Below are 19,198 nucleotides of genomic sequence, written 5' to 3' on the forward strand. Positions count from 1 at the left end.
TGTTTTCATATGGTCTGTTTTTTATTTCCTTTTTTTGCATTAAATGTAACAAAGGTAGAGGAGTAGAAGATAAGCACCGGTGTGAGATCTCACTAACACTGATGCTATTGCCTGTGTCCTTTTGTGCTAGCATCCTACCCGCTTTGAAGCCGGCCTTCCTCCATGCATCTTTAATGTGCTTGGTTCCTTATAATTAAAAGGCCCCACTTGATGGTTGGTGCAGTTCTCGTTGCCACGTCGAGTGTTTCCTTTTTTTGACTTTAGGTATCCAATCACCATAAACACAGCTTTGGAAAATGTGACCAAGGAAACAACAAGAGCCAATATGGAAACAGCAGCCTTCAGGTTCGTGATAATGGCATCAGTGTCGTGAACCTTAACAAGGTACTGAGCAATGGTTTTTCTGTGGACTCTGCCCTTCACTGCTTCTACTGTCTCACAGCTGTACAGTCCAGCATCAGAATAGGAAGGTCTGATGATGAGACCCAGACTCAATACAGTGAATTGTGGACCAAAATGAAGGACATTGTGAGAAAAGTTCCAGATGATCGGTAGGTTGGTGTCAGGGGAACATGGGAGGAGCTGAGATATGTTGACGTTGAAGTAGACAGTGACAGGTTTCTTTTTTGCTGAGGGACAGATCAAACAAAACCAAAAGCATTTTATATCTCCATGTTGTTGTAAATGGTAAAAATGCGTGATGAGTTTTTGTCAGCCTGCACGTGTTTGAACTGCAAGAGAATTCCATGAATGTTGTACTTACACTCAGAGGGTGGGCACATCGTGATGTCTCCATCACTGAGACTCTGAATCCTAGAAGAAGGGCAAAACTTCATTTAGGCCAAAGCTTAGCACTCTCCCTTTTCAGCATGGTCAGTCATTTGGCTTACATAGATGAGTTTGATGCACCAAAAACCGATGCACACTGGCTTCTGATCTGGTCCCAGCCACAGTATGGATCTCTGGCAAGAAGGCAGTCATCACATGATGTGTAGCGGCTACAGTCTCTAACATTAATCTGAACAGCTGCATTACTGGTGCCACTGTACAGATGGCCCTACAGGGCGGGAGAAAAAAACAACAACAAAAAATAGTTTACAGCCATCTCTCTACAAGCATATTTAAATTACTACTGCTCAGAGCTGAGTAAAAGAGCCATTAAACTCAAGTTAAAGATTTCCCAGCTTAGTTTTGCATTTGGACAAAATTAGTGAACCTCACAGTCTTGGAGGAAAGCTGCAGGAAATCCACAGGCTGAGGCTCTTTAAACAGCTGCAGCTCCTCAATGATACGCCCGTCCTCACCTTCAAACTTCACCGCTTTCTGCAGCCAACCAGTATCTGTGGGAAAGAGGAATAAATCCATCATGGAGCTTCATCTGTCAGTGTGATTCATCTGTCTTGTGTGATTGTGTTACTGGCATGGATGAATGTGTACCTGTGCCGACGAACATAATCAGGTGCTGTTGTCCATTCAGTGACGTGACTTGATCCACAACAATTTTTGAAAAATGGGTCATTGGCTTGAAAAGCAGAGGCTTGCCAGTGATCGGTGTAACCACCCCCTCCATCAGAGGGTGGTTCTTTACAAACAACAGCGTTGGGTCTGAGAGGTTCAGAGAGCTCGTCAGGCCGCTGGCACGCATTTCGTCATCAATGCACTGAGTATATGACAGAAAGCAAGTCATACTATGTTGTTCTTTATTTAAAAGGAAAAATCTGTTAATATATAAAGTCTTGGCTTAATACTCACTGAACCAGGGTAGGGGGATGGCTCCTGTCCTGTGTATATGTCCCAGTTCCCAGTATCCAATTCAGTCAGAAACCTCCCACTAAACACCTGGCTGATGTCTGACAGCTTGTATGCACAGACAGCAGAGTGAGTGCAATCACAGGAGGGCTCCCTGCCACAGATACAAAAAATCCCTACAGTATATATGACTGCTGATACACTGCTTATACCTGTACTTGGTATTTGTTTGCAACTTGACACAAAATGTTTTATCTCAGAAAATAATTCTAATATTTCATTTGAAAAAGCTGAATTAAATTTATTTTGGTATTTTGTAATGTAATGACAGCATGTACTTGAGCTGTTTTAGCCCATATTAACCACATTTTCCCTGCGGAATTGGAAAATGTTCCAAACAGACTCTTGTAATGTCAGGAATGTTTGACCACCTTAATTTAGTGCTACAGAAATGTTCTTTGAAGCTGTGAGGTGTGGTTGGGCCAATTATCCCTTTTCAGTAGTTCCACTGCGGTGTCATTCTCTCTCTTCTTCATCTCTTTGCATGCACCCTTTTCTTAAATCTCTAACCCTGATTCATCAGTAAGTAGGGGTTTTCTATGATCCACTGTGACTGCAGATACGCTTTCGCCCACTGGACTTGTTTCCTTTTCTGCTAGCTAGTTTAGAGATACTAGACCTCTGAGATAATTATCAGCCAGCTTGTGGTATCTGTTGTTGTTTCTTGTCTCTTGTGTTTGTTCACTTTTACTCTGCCTTGTGATTTAATCCTGAGATTATTTACTGGTGGCTTTGTGACAAACTAAAGAAAGTTCTAAGAGAAACATGATGCACCACCATATTTCTAGCAGTGAACAATTGCTGCAAGCTATGATGAGATGACCTGAGCTGTCATGCACGTTCAGTGGCAAGATTTTGACTAAATTAGTTTAGTTTGACCTAAAAATGGCACCATTTATATATTTACCTAGACATCCATCACCCAGTTGCCAAAATCATTTAATCAAACTTCACTGGAACAATGAACAAAGGCTCATTAAGTCATTACAGTCCTGTCACTTTGGTTTTATCAGTACTGTACATGCAAAATAATGATGCTATAATACAAATTAACACAGCTTACGAGTTGGAGATGAATGTGGCATAGAAGACGCTGTTCCTCCAGTCATTCTCGTCCGAGAGGAGAAAAACATCCTGGACCAAAGATGGTGAGCCAACATCTCCAAATGGACAGTCCAGTCTGGCTTTCAGGAAAGAAGTCCACTTTTGCTGTAGTGTCCTTTTGCCCCCCAAGTCACTCTAAAACCAAACACATAAACAACTGTAACATTTGTGCCATGTTACAACAACATTTACTGCACAAGAACCTGGCCCTGATATTTTCTTTATCAGATGAGTTTACAGGAGCTACCTTACACACACGAGCAATCCTGGACACCGGGATGCTGCCGTGAAGTTGCTCCACAGCATTTTCATAGAAGAACAGAAACACGTTGCCATCTTCACCCTTGCTGCTATTTTTGCTTGCTTCAGTGAGGCTTATGGAAATCATGGTGGGATCTGGGTCAAACCATTTACAATATGAGATCAAAGAGTTAAGAGTTTTACAAGGTTGAGCTATTAAGATCTGTCTCAGGTATCTGACACCTTATGATGAGGTGCATAATTGGGTTACATGTCCAGAAAGCTGAAATTACCGTTTAACCAGGAGAGTTTTAATTCAGTCTTGACAGGGTTTAGTCCGAATCTCTGGAACACCGATTCTGTACCCAGAAAGTTTGTCGAAGCGGCAGAGTACAAAGTATCACCTTTTGAGTGGAGAGGAAACAGCTTTAGCTTTTTGGAATCTCATCTTATGCCAGACTGATATTCATCAAAGGAAGAAGAACACATACAGCTACTCACCATCCATGAAGGTAGCAAAGCGTTGGTAGGGGTCAAAAGGAATTTTCCCCCTACCTGTTTGTGGTTTTCTTTCCAAGGAGAGAGTTCCGTTTGTTAAAGTCTGTTAAAGATTAAATCAAAAGTTTAAGGGGCTCACTTTATTAATCAGTGCGGACCGTGTTTTCACTACATACTAAACTTTACAAAACACTATGAGCTGTTACAGTAACGGCAGGGTTTGGTGTAGTATTGAATTTTCTCATCATATTTTTAACTTTTGTTTCCTGTTTTCATTTTTATTTTTTCAAGCTGGGTTTTTGAGTTGTTGTCAGGTGTACACATTTGCTCTAGTCTCCCCTGTGTTTAGTATTTGTCCTGCTGGTTTCCTCATGTGTCCTGCACTTTCTCTGTGGGTGATTGTAAGTAACAAAAGTCATTAATTTCATGCCAAAATAGTGAACTGGCATGCCTTTTTCATTCACCAAAAGGTAAATAAAAAAATCAAAACAATATCTCTTACTCTCTATTACTAAAATACGTCATTATGAACTGTAACAAGGTTAAATAACCAAACTTTTTTTTAAATAGCCTCCGGTTTCATCTAAAGATCACCAACTAGCACTTTATTTTATGTTTCCTTAATAAATAAATATGTCTACATATATATATATATATATATGTGTGTGTGTGTGTGTGTGTATGTATATATATGTATGTATGTATACGTGTATATGTATATATATGTATGTGTATATGTATATATGTATGTATGTATGTATATATATATACAGTTAAGCCCAAAATTATTCATACCCCTGGCAAATTTTGACTTAAAGTTACTTTTATTCAACTAGCAAGTTATTTTTTGACTGGAAATGACACAGGCATCTCACAAAAGATAATAAGATGATGTACAAGACGCATCATTGTGGAAAAAAAATATTTCTCAGCTTTTATTTACATTTGAGCAAAAAGTATCATGTCCAGAATTATTCATACCCTTTACAAACTGTCACAGTCTCTGGGAAAATCCAAAGTTCCATACCATTCCAAATAGTCAAAGCTGTTCTAAAGCATCCTAATTACCCTGATTAATTAGAAATAGCTGTTTTGATCAACTCAACAGGTGAAAAACAGCAGCTCTCTGCAGGTGGTTTGTGGACAGTCATGGCTAAGACAAAGGAACTCAGTGAGGACCTGCAGCTGCGCATTGTGGCTGCTCACAAGTGAGGAATGGGCTACAAGGCCATATCCAAATGTTTTCAAGTTCCAGTGGCCACAGTGCAAAGTATTATTAAAAAATACAAGATGTTCTGCACTGTGGAAAATCTCAGAGGACGTTGTCGGAAGCCAAAAGTGACACCTGTGCTGGCCAGGAGAATAGTGAGAGAGGTGAAAAAGAATCCAAGGATCACCACCAAGGCCATTCTGGTGAATCTGGGCTCTGCTGGTGGCAATGTCTCAAGCCAGACAGTCCAACGGACACTGTTGGGTTCCACGGATGCAGACCAAGGAAAACGCCACATCTCCAGGCACTTCTAAGGCATGCAAAAGCTCATTTGGCCTTTGCAAATGCTCATCTGGACAAAGAAGAAGGTTTCTGGTCTTCAGTGTTATGGTCAGATGAAACAAAAATTGAATTATTTGGTCACAATGATGTTGGCATCATTGTGATCATTTGGCATAAAAATGGAGAAGCCTTCAACCCAAAGAACACCATCCCCACTGTCAAACATGGTGGTGGGAACCTAATGCTTTGGGGGTGTTTTTTAGCCAATGGACCATGGAACCTAATCACAGTAAACAGCACCATGAAAAAAGAGCAATACATGAAGATTCTCAACAACAACATCAGGCAGTCTGCAGAAAAACTTGGCCTTGGGAACCAGTGGACATTTTAGCACGACAATAACCCAAAACATACAGCAAACGTGGTGAAGAAATGGTTAGCAGACAACACCAGTAACATTTTGCAGTGGCCTAGCCAGAGTCCTGACTTGAATCCAATTGAGAATCTGTGGAGGGAGCTAAAGATCAGGGTGATGGCAAGAAGACCCTCCAACCTGAAAGATTTGGAGCTCGTTGCTAAAGATGAATGGGCAAAAATGCCTGTGGAGACATGCAGAAAGCTGGTCTGCAATTATAGGAAGCGTTTGATTGCTGTAATAGCCAATAAAGGCTTTTTTCTATTGATTATTGAGAAGGGTATGAATAATTCTGGACATGATATTTTTTGCTAAAATATAAATAAAACCTGAGAAATATTTTTTTCCACAATGATGCCTCTTGTACATCGTCTTATTATCTTTGGGGAGACACCTGTGTCATTTCTGCTCAAAAAAGAACTTGCATATTGAACAAAAGTAACTTTAAGTCAATATTTGGCAGGGGTATGAATAATTATGGGCTTAACTGTATATTTTGAATGCAAACTGATGCTACCAACAGTTAAGCTAAGATTATCTATATTTGCTATTTAACAAACACAGATTAAAATTCAGTCCCTGAAGTTTAACATTTTACTGCTGAAGATGTACAGAAATAAAATAAATCCCACACTATATAAAACAGTGTCTGTTTGAATATTATGTATTATTTTTACTAAATTGTTAATTTTATATATTTTGCTCTTTTGCTCCAGCTACAAATTGAAACACAAGCCAATGCTTGTCTTTGGAAATATATTATATTATTATATGTCTTTTTCCATTTAGGATATTTTATTTTCCTGATTTAGTGGCATATCCATGTCTTTACGTTTGTTCCTTTGTTTTCTAAGTTTGCTTTTACAAAGATACTTACCATATAGTCACACACAGGGTTGAAAGCGTTTGTCCCACACACAAGCATTTTACTGTCCTCCATTGTGTACAGGGTCCTGATAAAGTTATCACATTCCTGTTGGAAGACCATACACAAATAAAGGAATGAAGTCCCAAACTGTAAGTTGTGTTTGGGAGTGAAAACCTGCACTTAGCACTGATGATATTCGCTAACTTTTTACTATACCTCAGCACTCTTGCCCTTCATCTGACAGAGGTCTTTATCTGCAGAGCTCACAGCCCAGTCATTCTGGAAGAAAAAACTATTGGTAATGACCAAGACTCTTTTATGTTTGACAAGCTTCTCAGGGTGCTCTGTTTGAGTATTTCGAAACATGCAGATTCATTCTTTCATATTAAATAGGGTTCGCCATTCTGAAATAGAGCACAGCGGTCTACTCAGACAAACAAAGGTCATACCTCACTGGTCTGTTTGGTGATGTCATCCAAGCTGAGGGTGAGCACTTTCCCTCTGGCACCAAGGACAAGCTGACCAATGTCTTCTCTTACCATCAAAGAGCTCAAACTGTCAAAGCCAGACTCTTTGAACTGTTTCAAGTTTATGTCTAGGGCAGACAAGTGGACAAGGAGCTTGAGGTTATCATTCAAACCCATGCATTTTAATAATGTCCACTTTGATGTGCTATACTGAATAGTTTATCAAGTTTTTTTTTAAATGCATAAATTCCTGCTTTATTATAACTGTGTGCTTTGATTTAGAATATTCTTAATCATATTCAATTAACTAATTTTTCTGTATTGTAATATATATGTATATCAATGTTTTGTCAAAGGTGACCCACAAATATTTGCTTAGGTTATGCCAAAAAGCTGAAATTTGGCTGCATAATAATGATTATAATAATAACAATAGTGACATTGCTCCAGAAACCAATTAGCATGACTGTTAAAGCATGATGGTGTGTGCAATAGATTTGAAGGAGAAACAAGAACCCTTGACACCTAAAGTGAGGGGATCCAGTGGCTCTGATATGCTCTGGCATGATGTGAGTGCACTGTTACCAAAAATAAAAGGTCACTGCATAACAATACAGGATTATTCTGTGATAACCTTTCATCATATGTTGAAATATTAAAATTGTGATAGAACTGGTGTCTACCAAGATGACAGCCAGTCTATAGACACGGGGCTTCAGATTATAAAGTGCTGTGGAAAAGTGTTCACCCCCTTCCTGATTTCCTATTTTTTTGTATGTTTGTCACACTTAAATGTTTTAGATCATCAAACAAATGTAAATATTTGACAAAGGTAACACAAGCAAGTTTTTTTTTTAATGAAGGTGTTTATAGCAACATCCAAAGAACTGCAGGTCCCACTTGCCTCATTTAAAGTCAGTCAAGACAAAAACCACTGCTAAGCAAAAGGAACATACGGGTAAAAGTTTATCTCAGTTTTGCCAGAAAACATCTTGATGATCCCCAAGACTTGGGAAGATACTCTGTGGACTGACCAGAGAAAAGTTGAACTTTTAAAAGGTGTGTGTCCCATTACATCTGGAGTAGAAGTAACACGGCGTTTTAGAAAAGGAACATCATCAAAGGAACAGTAATATATGGGCTGTTATGTTGCATCAGGACTTGGAAGACTTGCTGTGGTAAATGGAACCATGAATTCTGGTGTGTACCAAAACATCCTGCAGGAGAATGTCCGGCCGTCTGACCTCAAGCTGAAGCGTACTTGGGTTCTGCAGCAGGACAATGGTCCAAAACAAACCAGTACATCTACCTCTGAATGGCTTAAGAAAAACAAAATGAAGACTTCGGAGTGGCCCAGTCAAGGTCCTGACCTGAATCCGATCGAGATGCTGTGACATGACCTTAAAAAGGTGGTTAATGATCAAAAGCCCTCCAGTGTGGCTGAATTATAACAGTTAGATAAGTGGGCCAAAATTCCTCCACAGTGCTGTAAGACTCATGGCCAGTTATCACAAACGCATGATTGAAGTTGTTGCTGCTAAGGGTGGCTCAGTTAGTTTTAAGGTTTCGGGGGCAATCACTTTTTCAAACAGGGTTATGTAGGTTTGATTTTTTTCTCCTTAATAATAAACACCTTCATTTTGAAACTACATTTTGTGTTTATTTGTGTTATCTTTGTCTAATATTTAAATTTGTCTGTGTGACAAACATACAAAAAAAAGGAAATCAGGAACGGGGATAACACTTTGTCATACCTACTTATCCGATCACCAAATCTAAACCTGAACTGAAATGTTAGGCGGTGATCTCTGGCACCAACATTAAAACACCAAATATGTTAAATATGTTAATATCTTCTATAAAGATAGTATTCCATCTCTCCATCAGAGCTCCTTTAGTGTTGAAGTACCAAAGGTTTAGGATCAGGATAGCTAAAAAATAAGAAAATGTAGAATTTATTTAAAATATTTTATACTCAGCTTAGCTGTAGCTTCAGAGTCCAAATGCTTTGGGGGGGATCACAATATATAAAATGGTATATGTATATAATGCATATTACTGCATAGTATATAAAATACTTTGCTCTTCATTTAGTCAGCGTGTACTGCTGTACCCTGCTGGCTCTCTTTCAAACTATCATGTAAATAAGATGCCTTACCTTGGAAGGAAACGCTCCTGCGGGGTGTGTTGCTTGATGCAAGCCCTTCACTCATGACGAGGAAGCAGTAAAAGAATGTGATAGGATGTGTCATCGTAACCTATCAGACAGGGAGAATAGCGAAATGGCCATCAAGTTGAAATGACACAGATTAGGTCAAACGTTTAGTGTAATGCATGCTGTTTATTTCCCACTGGCACGGGAAAGAAAATAGTGAGGAAATCACAGTTTCTGTTGTAATACATAGTCATCACAGGCTCACTGCAGTTGCAGGTGTGTGGCAGCCGAACCAGAGGAATCACAAATGCTCCAATACCATAGAGGAAACATTGTAATCACATATTTGGAACTTATTTTGATTATTTTTTCGGGTACATGCAGTTACTGACATCAATAGTGCAATGCAGAGTGATAGTCTAAATGGTATACCAGTGCCAGGGTCTTGGTACCATGTTTGTCTAACTGAAACGATTGGAGAGAGACAAATGACTGACAGAGAACATTAGGTAATTAGTGGCAATAATGGGCATTTAATTAAAGCCATGTGTCGTTTCCTTGTAGCCATCACTCAGGTGCAATGCACAGTACAAACACTTATAATTAGAGACTGGGCAGATTTCGAAGTAAATGAAACATGTCATATTATTATTATTATTATTGTTATTAATATCATTATATTTTCTGGGTCTTCAATTAGCAGCGCCCAAACTCTATCAACATTTTTACTGACATTTGTTTTCCTGACCCTTTACTATGTGTTCCTGAGGCCATCAGTCTCAGGTCTTCAGTCTTTATTTTTACACAGCAATTTTCATTTGTTGCCATTCCAACCTTGCGCCACAAGAGGGGGTAGCTAGACTGTATTTTCAGCAGAAATGATCGCAGTCACAAGGACAGTGAGTCAGAAAGGTAGTTTGATGTTTAACTCATGATCTTGTAGAATGTGTTCTAAAAGCCTTTAACCAGGCAGCGCAAAGATGTGAGTCCACAAAGAAATCTGAGAGACTCCAAAAACTTGCACCACCTTTTATTTCATATTAAGTGGATGATTTTTTAAGACTTGTAAGCATGTTCATATGACACAAGCTACAGTTCCATAATTAGTTAAAAATCTGATACGACACATAAGAAGATTGTTGCATATCATTTATCAAGCTCATTAAAGATTTCTCTGCAGTTTGTAATTGTGTTTATTAAATGTGGGGCTGCAGTGGAATAATAAGCAGCTTACTTAATGGGAATTTTTGCTCCTGTGCCAACAAACAGAATACATGCCTGAAGATATGCTGTTAAACCTGAACTCAGACGACTGGGAAGTGTTTCAGATTTTTCTGTTTGTCACTGTGTGTGACGGACTACAGATAGATGTGACATGTGAAGGAAGGATGAACACGGCCAAGACTCAAATTAAAGTGTAGGGCTTCTTTCTTTTTTCCATCAAACACTGAGAGTTTTTTATTGTTTAAAGAATGTGGTGCCATTTGATATCAAACCATCTTGCGCTTGTGACGCCATAGTGAGTACCTCCACTAAGGAGGGGATGTGTTTTTTCTGGTAGCCTTTGTGTACGTGCATGGGTGCAGGGTGTCATTCTGTCTGTAAATACAACAGCGTGAGAGGTTTTGAATGAATTCTGATGAAACTTGGTAGGAGTGTAAAGTGGGGTCATGTTAACAAACCACAGAAATTTGGCTGACATCCACCAGGGTCTTTAAGGTCAAATCTATGATTTATTGGAAGAAAATTCATCCAGAAAGCCTTATAACTAGAAACTGTGCACCATATAAAGGTTTAAAGTATCAAGTCACATTTGACCTCTGACCTCTCCTTCATGGTCAATAGATTGATTTTAATGTAAAAGTGATATTAAACATATATATACAACTATTTAAAACTATCTTTCTTGCATATAGGCATACAGCGAATAATCTGTGGGGATTCTTAGTCTCACATTACTTTGGACCGCTGACCTCTTTTCAACATCAAATAAAGTGAAGCTTTCATAAAATGTCTTTTTATCTTTAAAATTATGCTCAAAATTCTACTGCCTTTAAATATCATCTCATGCCAGGTCCTAATGTGTAAAGACAACACATTAGTATTGTCATGAGAAAAAGAATGACCTTCCTACTGGTCAAAAATACACTATAAAATAATATTATATCATAAACTCAAGTTATTCATTTTGAGTTATTTTAAAATCAGTACCTATTATCTACATGTGTATATTCAAAGTGCAGTAGTATTTCCAGAAAGTGAGGTGCCTTCACACATGTGGACTTTAAATTAAAATATTGAAAATAATAAGTTTTAGGGGTAGGGGGTTATGGTCACCCTTGATTAGCTTCTTAATTTCTGTTAATGTTTTAAAACTGCTTTGAAGTTTTCAGTTTTTGTTTCCCTGTTTGGAAGTACTGAAAACACGTGATCAAACTATGGCGATCTGACCCCCTCGTGTTTTTTGCGGGGAGTCTAATCATTTTAAATTTGCTTTGAAATATTAACACTTTAAGTTTAATTTTTAATTGTATATAATTTCCGTTAATCCTCTCGAACCTCATGTACTCATGACTAATTTGTAATGTTTTATTTATTTTTCTAAATGCCATTAATAAAAACTGTAATGAGTTGTAATCAAATGTACATAATTTAAGCCACGCCTCTCTGTAGACATTATGGCCCCGCCCCCACCGACAGGCTTCGGTTTACGTTGGTTTACGGGGCGTTGTTTTCCGGTATTGAGTATCTAGATTTTCAGGTTACACAGGGAGTGGACTGTGCGTGTGATTGGTGTACGTGGATGTGAGCGTGTCAGGGAGTTTGTAGTGCGTGTGCGTGTGTTTGTAAACGTTCACTGCTCGGATACTGTCACCGCTTTGCACCGCGGGCAGGCTCCGTGTTCCTACATGCAAGTTACTGTGACGGCTCCACTATTCCTGCCCAGCAATGACCGAAAGCCGCGACACCAAAGCAGCCGACGACGAAGTGTGTCGGCGGGTGAAGAACGGGCTGAAGCCGGAGAGAAACGGTTTGGCGAAGAGCCTCTACCCCCGCCCCTGCCATGAGCGGCCGTCCAAGAACCGCTGCCACACCGCCGAGGAGGAGGTGAGGCCCGGGATGGGACGGGGCGGATGGGTTGGTGAAGCCGGGGGAAGCATCCACTCTGTGGACTCGGGACACTGAAAGATGCCGTTAAATTCCTGTTATTATGATAAAGTCCTGTGGTGTTCGGGTATGACAGCTGACCGAGTGCTGCTGCTGACAGCAGTCTCATAGCATGCTGTCATCGAGCTCTGATGTTTCCCGGCTCCTGTACAAAGTAAACGCCGAACTCCATTTTTAAAAAGTCCACTTTAAAAAGTTTCAGCTTATTTGTCAGGTTAGATACCTCGTTGGAATGTGAATGCTATTTTTTCTCAATGACTTACAGCAGCTTTTTTTATTCCCCATTATAATATTTGAGCCAAGCAGACTTTTTTATTTTTTAAATCAAAGTTTAAACTTTGTGAATGGTTCATTGATGCTCTGCAACCCATTTTAAGAGGAGTCCAGGTTTGTGACTTTGATCAGGGCACAAACTGGGAATGGAATAACTCCAGACAACTGAAACAAATCTAAAACTCATCCACTCAGTCGATTGTTCTTTAGGGAGATTGTTGTATTTATTTTGTGCAATATGTCAACTAGTTTTAGTTTTTAATCTCTTTCTTTGGCTCTGTTCATCTTGGCTGCACTTTTCTCTCACTTGCAAATGTTTGGCAGTAAAAGTCTGGAAACATTTCTCTTTCATGAAGTGGTTGGCTTCCATTTGCAATCCACACTGAAACTGTGATAAGTTAGTGATTAGGGAGACACTGAACCAGTGCACCTGTTCACTTCAAGCTGTCCACTGAGACTTGAGTGCATGCTGCAAAACAGCTCTTCCCAAATAGGCTAATGAAATTTTCACCCTTGGGTGCATCTTCTGTAGCTGGCCCAATTAATGGGCCTCCTCTGACTGATTAGGTGCTGCTACACACATCGGCATTGAAAATACTGAGATTTTTTTCCCCCTGTTGTTTGAGTCAGATGAATATTTCTTAAGAGGAAAGTAATCCCAGTTATCTCCAGCGTGTGGTTCTTAAGTAAAATAACGTGAAGCACGTTGCTGTTTATTATCTCATTATTCTAGTCACTAAACAATTTGGTGCAAATTGCACAGAGGATTTCTGCCACACTTGCTTTTCAGGCTAAGAAACTGAGTGCCTGCTGACTAAACCTCAGCTGATTAGGGTTCATGCAGATGTCAGCGTTGCTATTCTGTAAGGAATTTGAGGGAAAGGCATGACCGGTCACGTGCAATAGCCATGAGCGCGACAGGGAAGTAAAGTGCACAGTGCCCGTTAGGTTTCGTTGTCTATCAGATTACTTATCAAGATGTAGAAGAAAAAACATTAGAAAGCAAATTCTATCTGCGGAAGTGTATCAACACAACCTTATCCTCCCTTATTTGGCAGTCAAATCATCGCTCTCCCTGTTTACTTTCCTGAGTACAGAGCTGAACCAGAACTTAATAGTTTGGTCTTATCTCCCTTTTTCATACAGTCTGGCTGTAAATAAGTCACCTCTAAGGGAACTGCATAAATGTCAGCCAATAAAAACAAAAGTTAAACCACTTTTTCCTAAATAAGACAACGGAAGAGGCGAAGTATATTTTATGTACAATGACATGGAAGTTTATTCCTTTTAAAGTCTTAGCTAGGAAATGTTGCAAATCTCTTTTTAGGCTAGGTTTGCATAAACACAGATGGCAGCGGTTTGGTATCACTGTAACATAATCCTGCGTAGTATGGCTCCAGCTACTCACTTTTTTTAAAATTTTAAGTAATCAAAGGATATTTTTCACTCAGAGGTTTTCATATAAATTGGAAAATGGTGAAGAAAATGAATAAAATGTAGTTTAGCACCAGATAAGAAAAAGACAACTATATTTGAAGACCAGCAAATCAAGTTTGTGGATTTATTTATTTATTTATTTATTTTAATTTTCAGCTCTCTGATGTTACACAACATAATACGGCCCAAAATATCAGCCACTGCCATTATTAAGATACTAGCGAGCTAATTTCAGTCAAGAAGGTGGATAAATCAGTGCATCTCTACTCATAATATGTTTCAATTATCAGAGCACTCCCAGGTTAATTCCAGCTAGATCAGCAGATTTGTCAAACATATTGTTGCAGTTTGATTTCCTCATTTCTTTTCACTTTGTTTGTTACTGACGCTTTGGCTTTCAGAGTATCATCAGGTAGACACCCTGCAAGCTAGCAACGCTGGTCTCGTATACTAACTGTCAAAACTGTAAGTCTGTTTACCAGCATCCATACAAGCTGATGATAAAAAACATCATTCACAGTGAACATCACTGTGCAGAGCTGAGTTAAAAAGACTTTCAAATTTCAGATAAAATTACAGTGACATGGCAGGGAAAGATGAGCCAATATGACAGGCAAAACTAATTCTGGAATAATTCAGTGGTAATTCACCGTATTAATGCAGACTGATATCTTATTAGCGAGGAAGATGTTCCATAATGGTAGCTAAGAGAAGCAGAGCTTATTGCAGAAATAACCGATCAAACTGAAACAGGACTCGCTGCTGTCAGAGCTGCTCAGAATTTGTTTGATTTTACGACTTTGAAACACAGAGCGGAGGCTTCAAGCTCAGATCACAGTGAAGAAAAAGAGATGTTATCTCAATGTGGAACACATTTTAAACATGCAATGAGAGCAACCTGCTACGTCAGTGACAGAAATGGCTGCATTCAACATTATGGAGTGTTAAAAGTGAAGCGACCTTTCTTTGTACTATAATTACAAAGTGGAGTGTATACGGTACCTGCGCTTTGCTCGTATGAACTCCTCTTGAAAACTGAAGCATTTTAGGTTCTTTCTCCTGCTTGACTCACCTCTGAGCACATGCTCCCACTTACATTTAAAGTTGTTATTTTTTAAATATGCTGTTTGAATGTGACAGATTCAAGTGTAAACACAATTTTTCACAGCTTCTTACGCACGCATGCACATTGAAAGATGCTTTTTGCCACAAGATGATTATAAAAGATTAAATTGGTTATTTTTATTCGGCAAAGTTTTGAATCAGTTGTCACATTACATTGCATAACTTGTATGACCAAATGGATGCACCGTGGGCTGCAGTGTGAGCCTTGTTCTTTAGCTTGTACTTACAAAAAAAATACTGATTACTCAGAATGACTTGCTCATTTCCTTTTCTTACACAACGTCCTGTTGCATCTACAGACAAAAAACTACTTTAGTGAAGAAATTTAAACCTGATTCTTTTTTTTTTTTTTTTTTTTTGCATTGGCTCCTGTTATGCACAAGTAGTAGCATGATGTGAAACATGCTAGTACTAAATATTGATAGGTCACATTGCTGCCACTTGCAACACAATCATCAGTATGCCAAACTTGTATATATTTTATTTAAAAGGGGAATAATTCTACCAACATTTCAGCATTTTTTTTAATACTTCTGTACCATTTTCTCTGTTCAGCAATGCAGATAATAATGTTTCAGGAGTCTTGAAGTTAATTTAATGTTGGAAAATTGTTGGGATTGTATTAAGTTACTTTGTGATTCCTAGTTTGCATAGCAGATAGTATTTCATGTCTTTCATTGAAATAAGTAAACCACGTGCTTCAATTCTGTACATTTTCTGATTTACATAGGTCTATGCAGCGTCATACGACGGCAGGCTGTACAGCCGGCCCTTCATCGAGTACTTTGAAGAGACCCCCATGATGGTGGCAGTGCTCACATACATGAGCTATGGCATCCTGACCATCTTTGGCTACGTCCGTGACTTCCTCCGTCACTGGAAGATTGAAAGGTGCCACATCGCCAGTGAGAAAGAGGAGCAAAAGGTAAGATGAAAAACACAACAGTAAATTTGCAGTAACACAAAATCAATTGATCTAAACGGTGGTAATCAAAGTGATGGCTCATACCAAGAAATTCCAGATAAAGGCAGCAGTTGAAAAACTTGGTTGCCCTTCACCTAGACACAGTAGCTGTAGCGTTATGATTGCTTTTGGCAGGGATTTATCTTGCATTTCAGGTGTTGAATGGTTCTTATCTGGGAGACTGAGCTCTAATTACATGTTGCCTGGTGACCAAATGGTTGCCGTGTTTGTGCGGGAACAGTAGTGATAACAAAAGGAAAAATAGCCTTTTGTAGTTTCATTAATCAAAGTAAGCCAATGTGATATTTGCACACTACGAAGCATCCATTTCAATCACTAGAATCTGCAACGTAGGTTGTCATATTGCAAACATTTTAATCACGATTGCTTGAATCTTGGTGTTTTTAAAGAAAGCAAGCATCAGTTGTTTGAAATGAACCTGTCAGCTGTAATTATGTCCAGCTATGGGGAACTTTACATAGAAATATTCTTTGCCTTTAATCCAAAATAGTCCAGTGTGCATGCTTAAGATTGCATTTTTGTTAGAGGTGGAGCATGTTTAGAATGTCTTCTGTGTCACTCACATTGTTTCCAGCATGTTATGTAATGTGTGAAAGTAAAGCCCATTGTTCTCAGAATTTAGTTATGTCAAGGAAAGGAAGCTTTTCGTGGGGAAATCATTAAATGGGCCCGAGGATATCAGACGGATGTTTTCCTCCATGAAACAAGGAATATCAGCCCTCGTGATCATGTGTGTTCTTTTAAATATTGTTGTAATGCTTAAACTGGATGAGATTAAATTCTTTCCTTGTGAGTTTTTGAAGAGACTTGAAACTGTGAAGATCTAGATATCGTAACAGGAAATACCAGTGATGTAGGAGAAAATTCCTACATGTTGTGCTGCTTTTTACTTCCCTTTATTATGTACCTTTTTATCCATGTGTAGGATTTTGTACCGCTCTACCAGGATTTTGAGAACTTTTACACCAGAAACATTTATATGCGGATAAGAGACAACTGGAACAGGCCTATATGCAGCGTCCCGGGAGCCAAGATGGATCTGATGGAACGAGCCACCTACGACTACAACTGGACTTTTGAGTGAGATTAATGTAGCTTTCATTCATGAGCGCAAATATTGTTATCATTAAGCTAACCTTGAGGTTTTCATGCACACAATAGCAAAGGGAAGTATGCTTTATAACTACTGTGTTACCAACATCACACACAGTTGGTCAGGTTTTAGACGTCTCTCACTGGACATATCTTTTTAAAAGCTCCCGCAGGCCTTTCCATTACCCGTGATTAAATAAAACACGAAAACTAATGTACAGTACAATAGCACTAGACTGATAAAACAGCCAAGCTTATATCAGGCTACATTTGCTTAATGTATTTGCATAATAGACACAAAACTACCTTAACTGAGTTGTGGAATTCAAAAGATGCTGGAAACCTGCCTTTGAGATTCCTGACTGGTGTTGACGTGGTTTTCATAGAAATTTTTCAACTGGACATTAATACACATCAGACTTTTGGACTTTTGGTTTGTGACTTGGTGCATTAATTTGAAACAGAATTCAAGATTTATAAGACCAGGTTGCTTTTCCCTTTGAACTATTCTCTTTGGACAGAGTCTGTGCCCACTCCAGCCTTAGGTTTCTGTTGAATTTCTCTTTTTATCAGCACCAAGTAATAAAAGACGCTGCTCACTGGAGGTTTGTTACTTCTGTTTTACACTGAAGGCTGTTGTGGTGAAAATCCTGTTTTAGCTGATTGGATAAGTGACTCAGAAGGTGTAGAGTTGTTCCTAATAAAGTTCATTTCTCTAGATCCTAATAAAACTAGAGAAATCTTGGACACCTCTTGGAGACATTTATTACAGCATTATATTGCATAGAGCAGGTGCGATTCTCACCTTGTTTACCTCTGTGTTTATTATGTTAATTCTATGAACAGACAACTCCATGAGTACTCAGACTATGTAAACATGACGCAAGACCTTGATAACAGAAGCTTGTTGTTTAGAGTCAATTGACCACTAATCCTTAAGTAGGGTTTGGTTGCATGCACATGAACAGTTAAGGTGGACAGGGAAGGTTGGATTGCATTTTTAATTTGTCTCGTGGTATTCTTTGCAAATCATCCTGTTGATGCAAAAGAGGGAAAAAAAATGCTTTTTTCTGCCTGTCAGACTGTGTTACCTTTGGCCTCTTTGTAGATTTAACTAAAGAAATGTGAACAAATTCTGTGGTTTTGCAGCACGGTGCTAATAACAAAGCTACAGTTTAATAGTTAAGAGTTGGCTCTTTGCCAAGGTGTCTGTTTGTGTAGACACAACACTGGCTCGTCCACCGAGTTAGGTGCCTTTTTTATGCTTGAGTGTTTTATATTTCAGTGTTAAGTGGCTTAACAAAGAAGGCATTTGTCTGAAAATGTTCAGGTACAAACACTGGACTGAAAATAAAAACCACTGAAAGACTTTCAGGAAGCCTGGAGAACTGTTGCTCAAGACAACTTTAAAAATTGCACGTCATTCTGGTCTTGGCTGCAAAATATTAAAACATGTTGAATTGTTTTAAGCCTTAAGTACAGAATTGTATATGTAGCAGTTTTGTCTTTTTCTTTAATCTTGCTCATGCATTTCAATGATGCCGTGTTTCAGTCATCCTGCAAGCTAATTCAGATCTACAATAGAATATTTTCTGATGTAAATGTAGTCTCAGAGGTGTAGGTTTAAATTTATCGAGGTTTGAAATGCAAATCGGGCTAATATTTAACCTCTGATAAACCCAGTGGACTCAAATCTAGTTTCCTTTTTATGTGATTCGTGTGACTGATGGTACGAACAGTTTTTGTTCTTTTCTTTCTGTATTATACACTTTATATTATGAAGGTGATAACCCCGGAATGACCAGTCATGAAGGAGTTCATCTCATATTAAAATTTGCCCAACTTTGGATCAATAATGTTTGTAAGTCAGACAAAACACACAAGTGAGAAGATGGGGTAGGATGTGGGAGAGACAGAGATCAGAAAGACTGGAAAAACAAAGAGCACACTGATGCGATCCAACCTTTCAGTCTAGTTTTTAATTACTTCTACCAATCATTACTATTAATTATACCAATCTGTTTCCCAAATCATTAGTTTCTTCTCATTGATTGTTTCCTGTGTCTGTTT

The 19,198-nt window shown here is 38.7% G+C and overlaps 2 protein-coding genes across 4 annotated transcripts in view; one reads left to right on the forward strand and one right to left on the reverse strand.

Moving 5' to 3' along the window:
- On the reverse strand, positions 1 to 15,034 carry LOC100703339 (semaphorin-4E). Its single transcript, XM_005477572.3, has 15 exons — positions 14,929 to 15,034; positions 9,052 to 9,151; positions 6,876 to 7,021; positions 6,643 to 6,705; positions 6,436 to 6,531; positions 3,655 to 3,754; positions 3,447 to 3,557; positions 3,161 to 3,309; positions 2,873 to 3,048; positions 1,753 to 1,903; positions 1,438 to 1,660; positions 1,222 to 1,340; positions 891 to 1,057; positions 764 to 813; positions 1 to 629 (listed from the first exon to the last, which is right to left on the reverse strand). The coding sequence occupies exons 1-15, from the start codon at positions 14,968 to 14,970 to the stop codon at positions 127 to 129; spliced, it is 2,196 nt and encodes a 731-aa protein (XP_005477629.1). The 5' UTR covers positions 14,971 to 15,034; the 3' UTR covers positions 1 to 126.
- The window catches only part of LOC100703068 (serine palmitoyltransferase 2), a 20,850-nt gene continuing 13,400 nt past the window's right edge, over positions 11,749 to 19,198 (forward strand). For all 3 annotated transcript variants that reach the window (XR_270161.4, XM_003445484.5, XM_025901008.1), the window contains exons 1-3: positions 11,749 to 12,156; positions 15,782 to 15,976; positions 16,962 to 17,116. Coding sequence is in view for 2 of the 3 variants with exons in the window: in XM_003445484.5 (XP_003445532.1) it covers positions 11,998 to 12,156; positions 15,782 to 15,976; positions 16,962 to 17,116 (509 nt within the window). In the remaining variant the exon portion in view is untranslated. The remainder of the gene's footprint in view (positions 12,157 to 15,781; positions 15,977 to 16,961; positions 17,117 to 19,198) is intronic.

Source organism: Oreochromis niloticus, linkage group LG19 (genome assembly GCF_001858045.2).
Source record: "Oreochromis niloticus isolate F11D_XX linkage group LG19, O_niloticus_UMD_NMBU, whole genome shotgun sequence".
Classification (NCBI taxonomy): domain Eukaryota; kingdom Metazoa; phylum Chordata; class Actinopteri; order Cichliformes; family Cichlidae; genus Oreochromis; species Oreochromis niloticus.

What these genes read in the sequence shown, in the direction of transcription:
- LOC100703339 (XM_005477572.3), bottom strand. Translation starts at nt 14,970, where the DNA reads ATGCTTCAGTTTTCAAGAGGAGTTCATACGAGCAAAGCGCAG. An exon ending in TGAAGGGCAAGAGTGCTGAG is followed by an intron (nt 6,532 to 6,642) that starts GTATAGTAAAAA and finishes GTCTTCCAACAG; the next exon opens with GAATGTGATAACTTTATCAG. An exon ending in GCCACATTCATCTCCAACTC is followed by an intron (nt 1,904 to 2,872) that starts GTAAGCTGTGTT and finishes TATCTGTGGCAG; the next exon opens with GGAGCCCTCCTGTGATTGCA.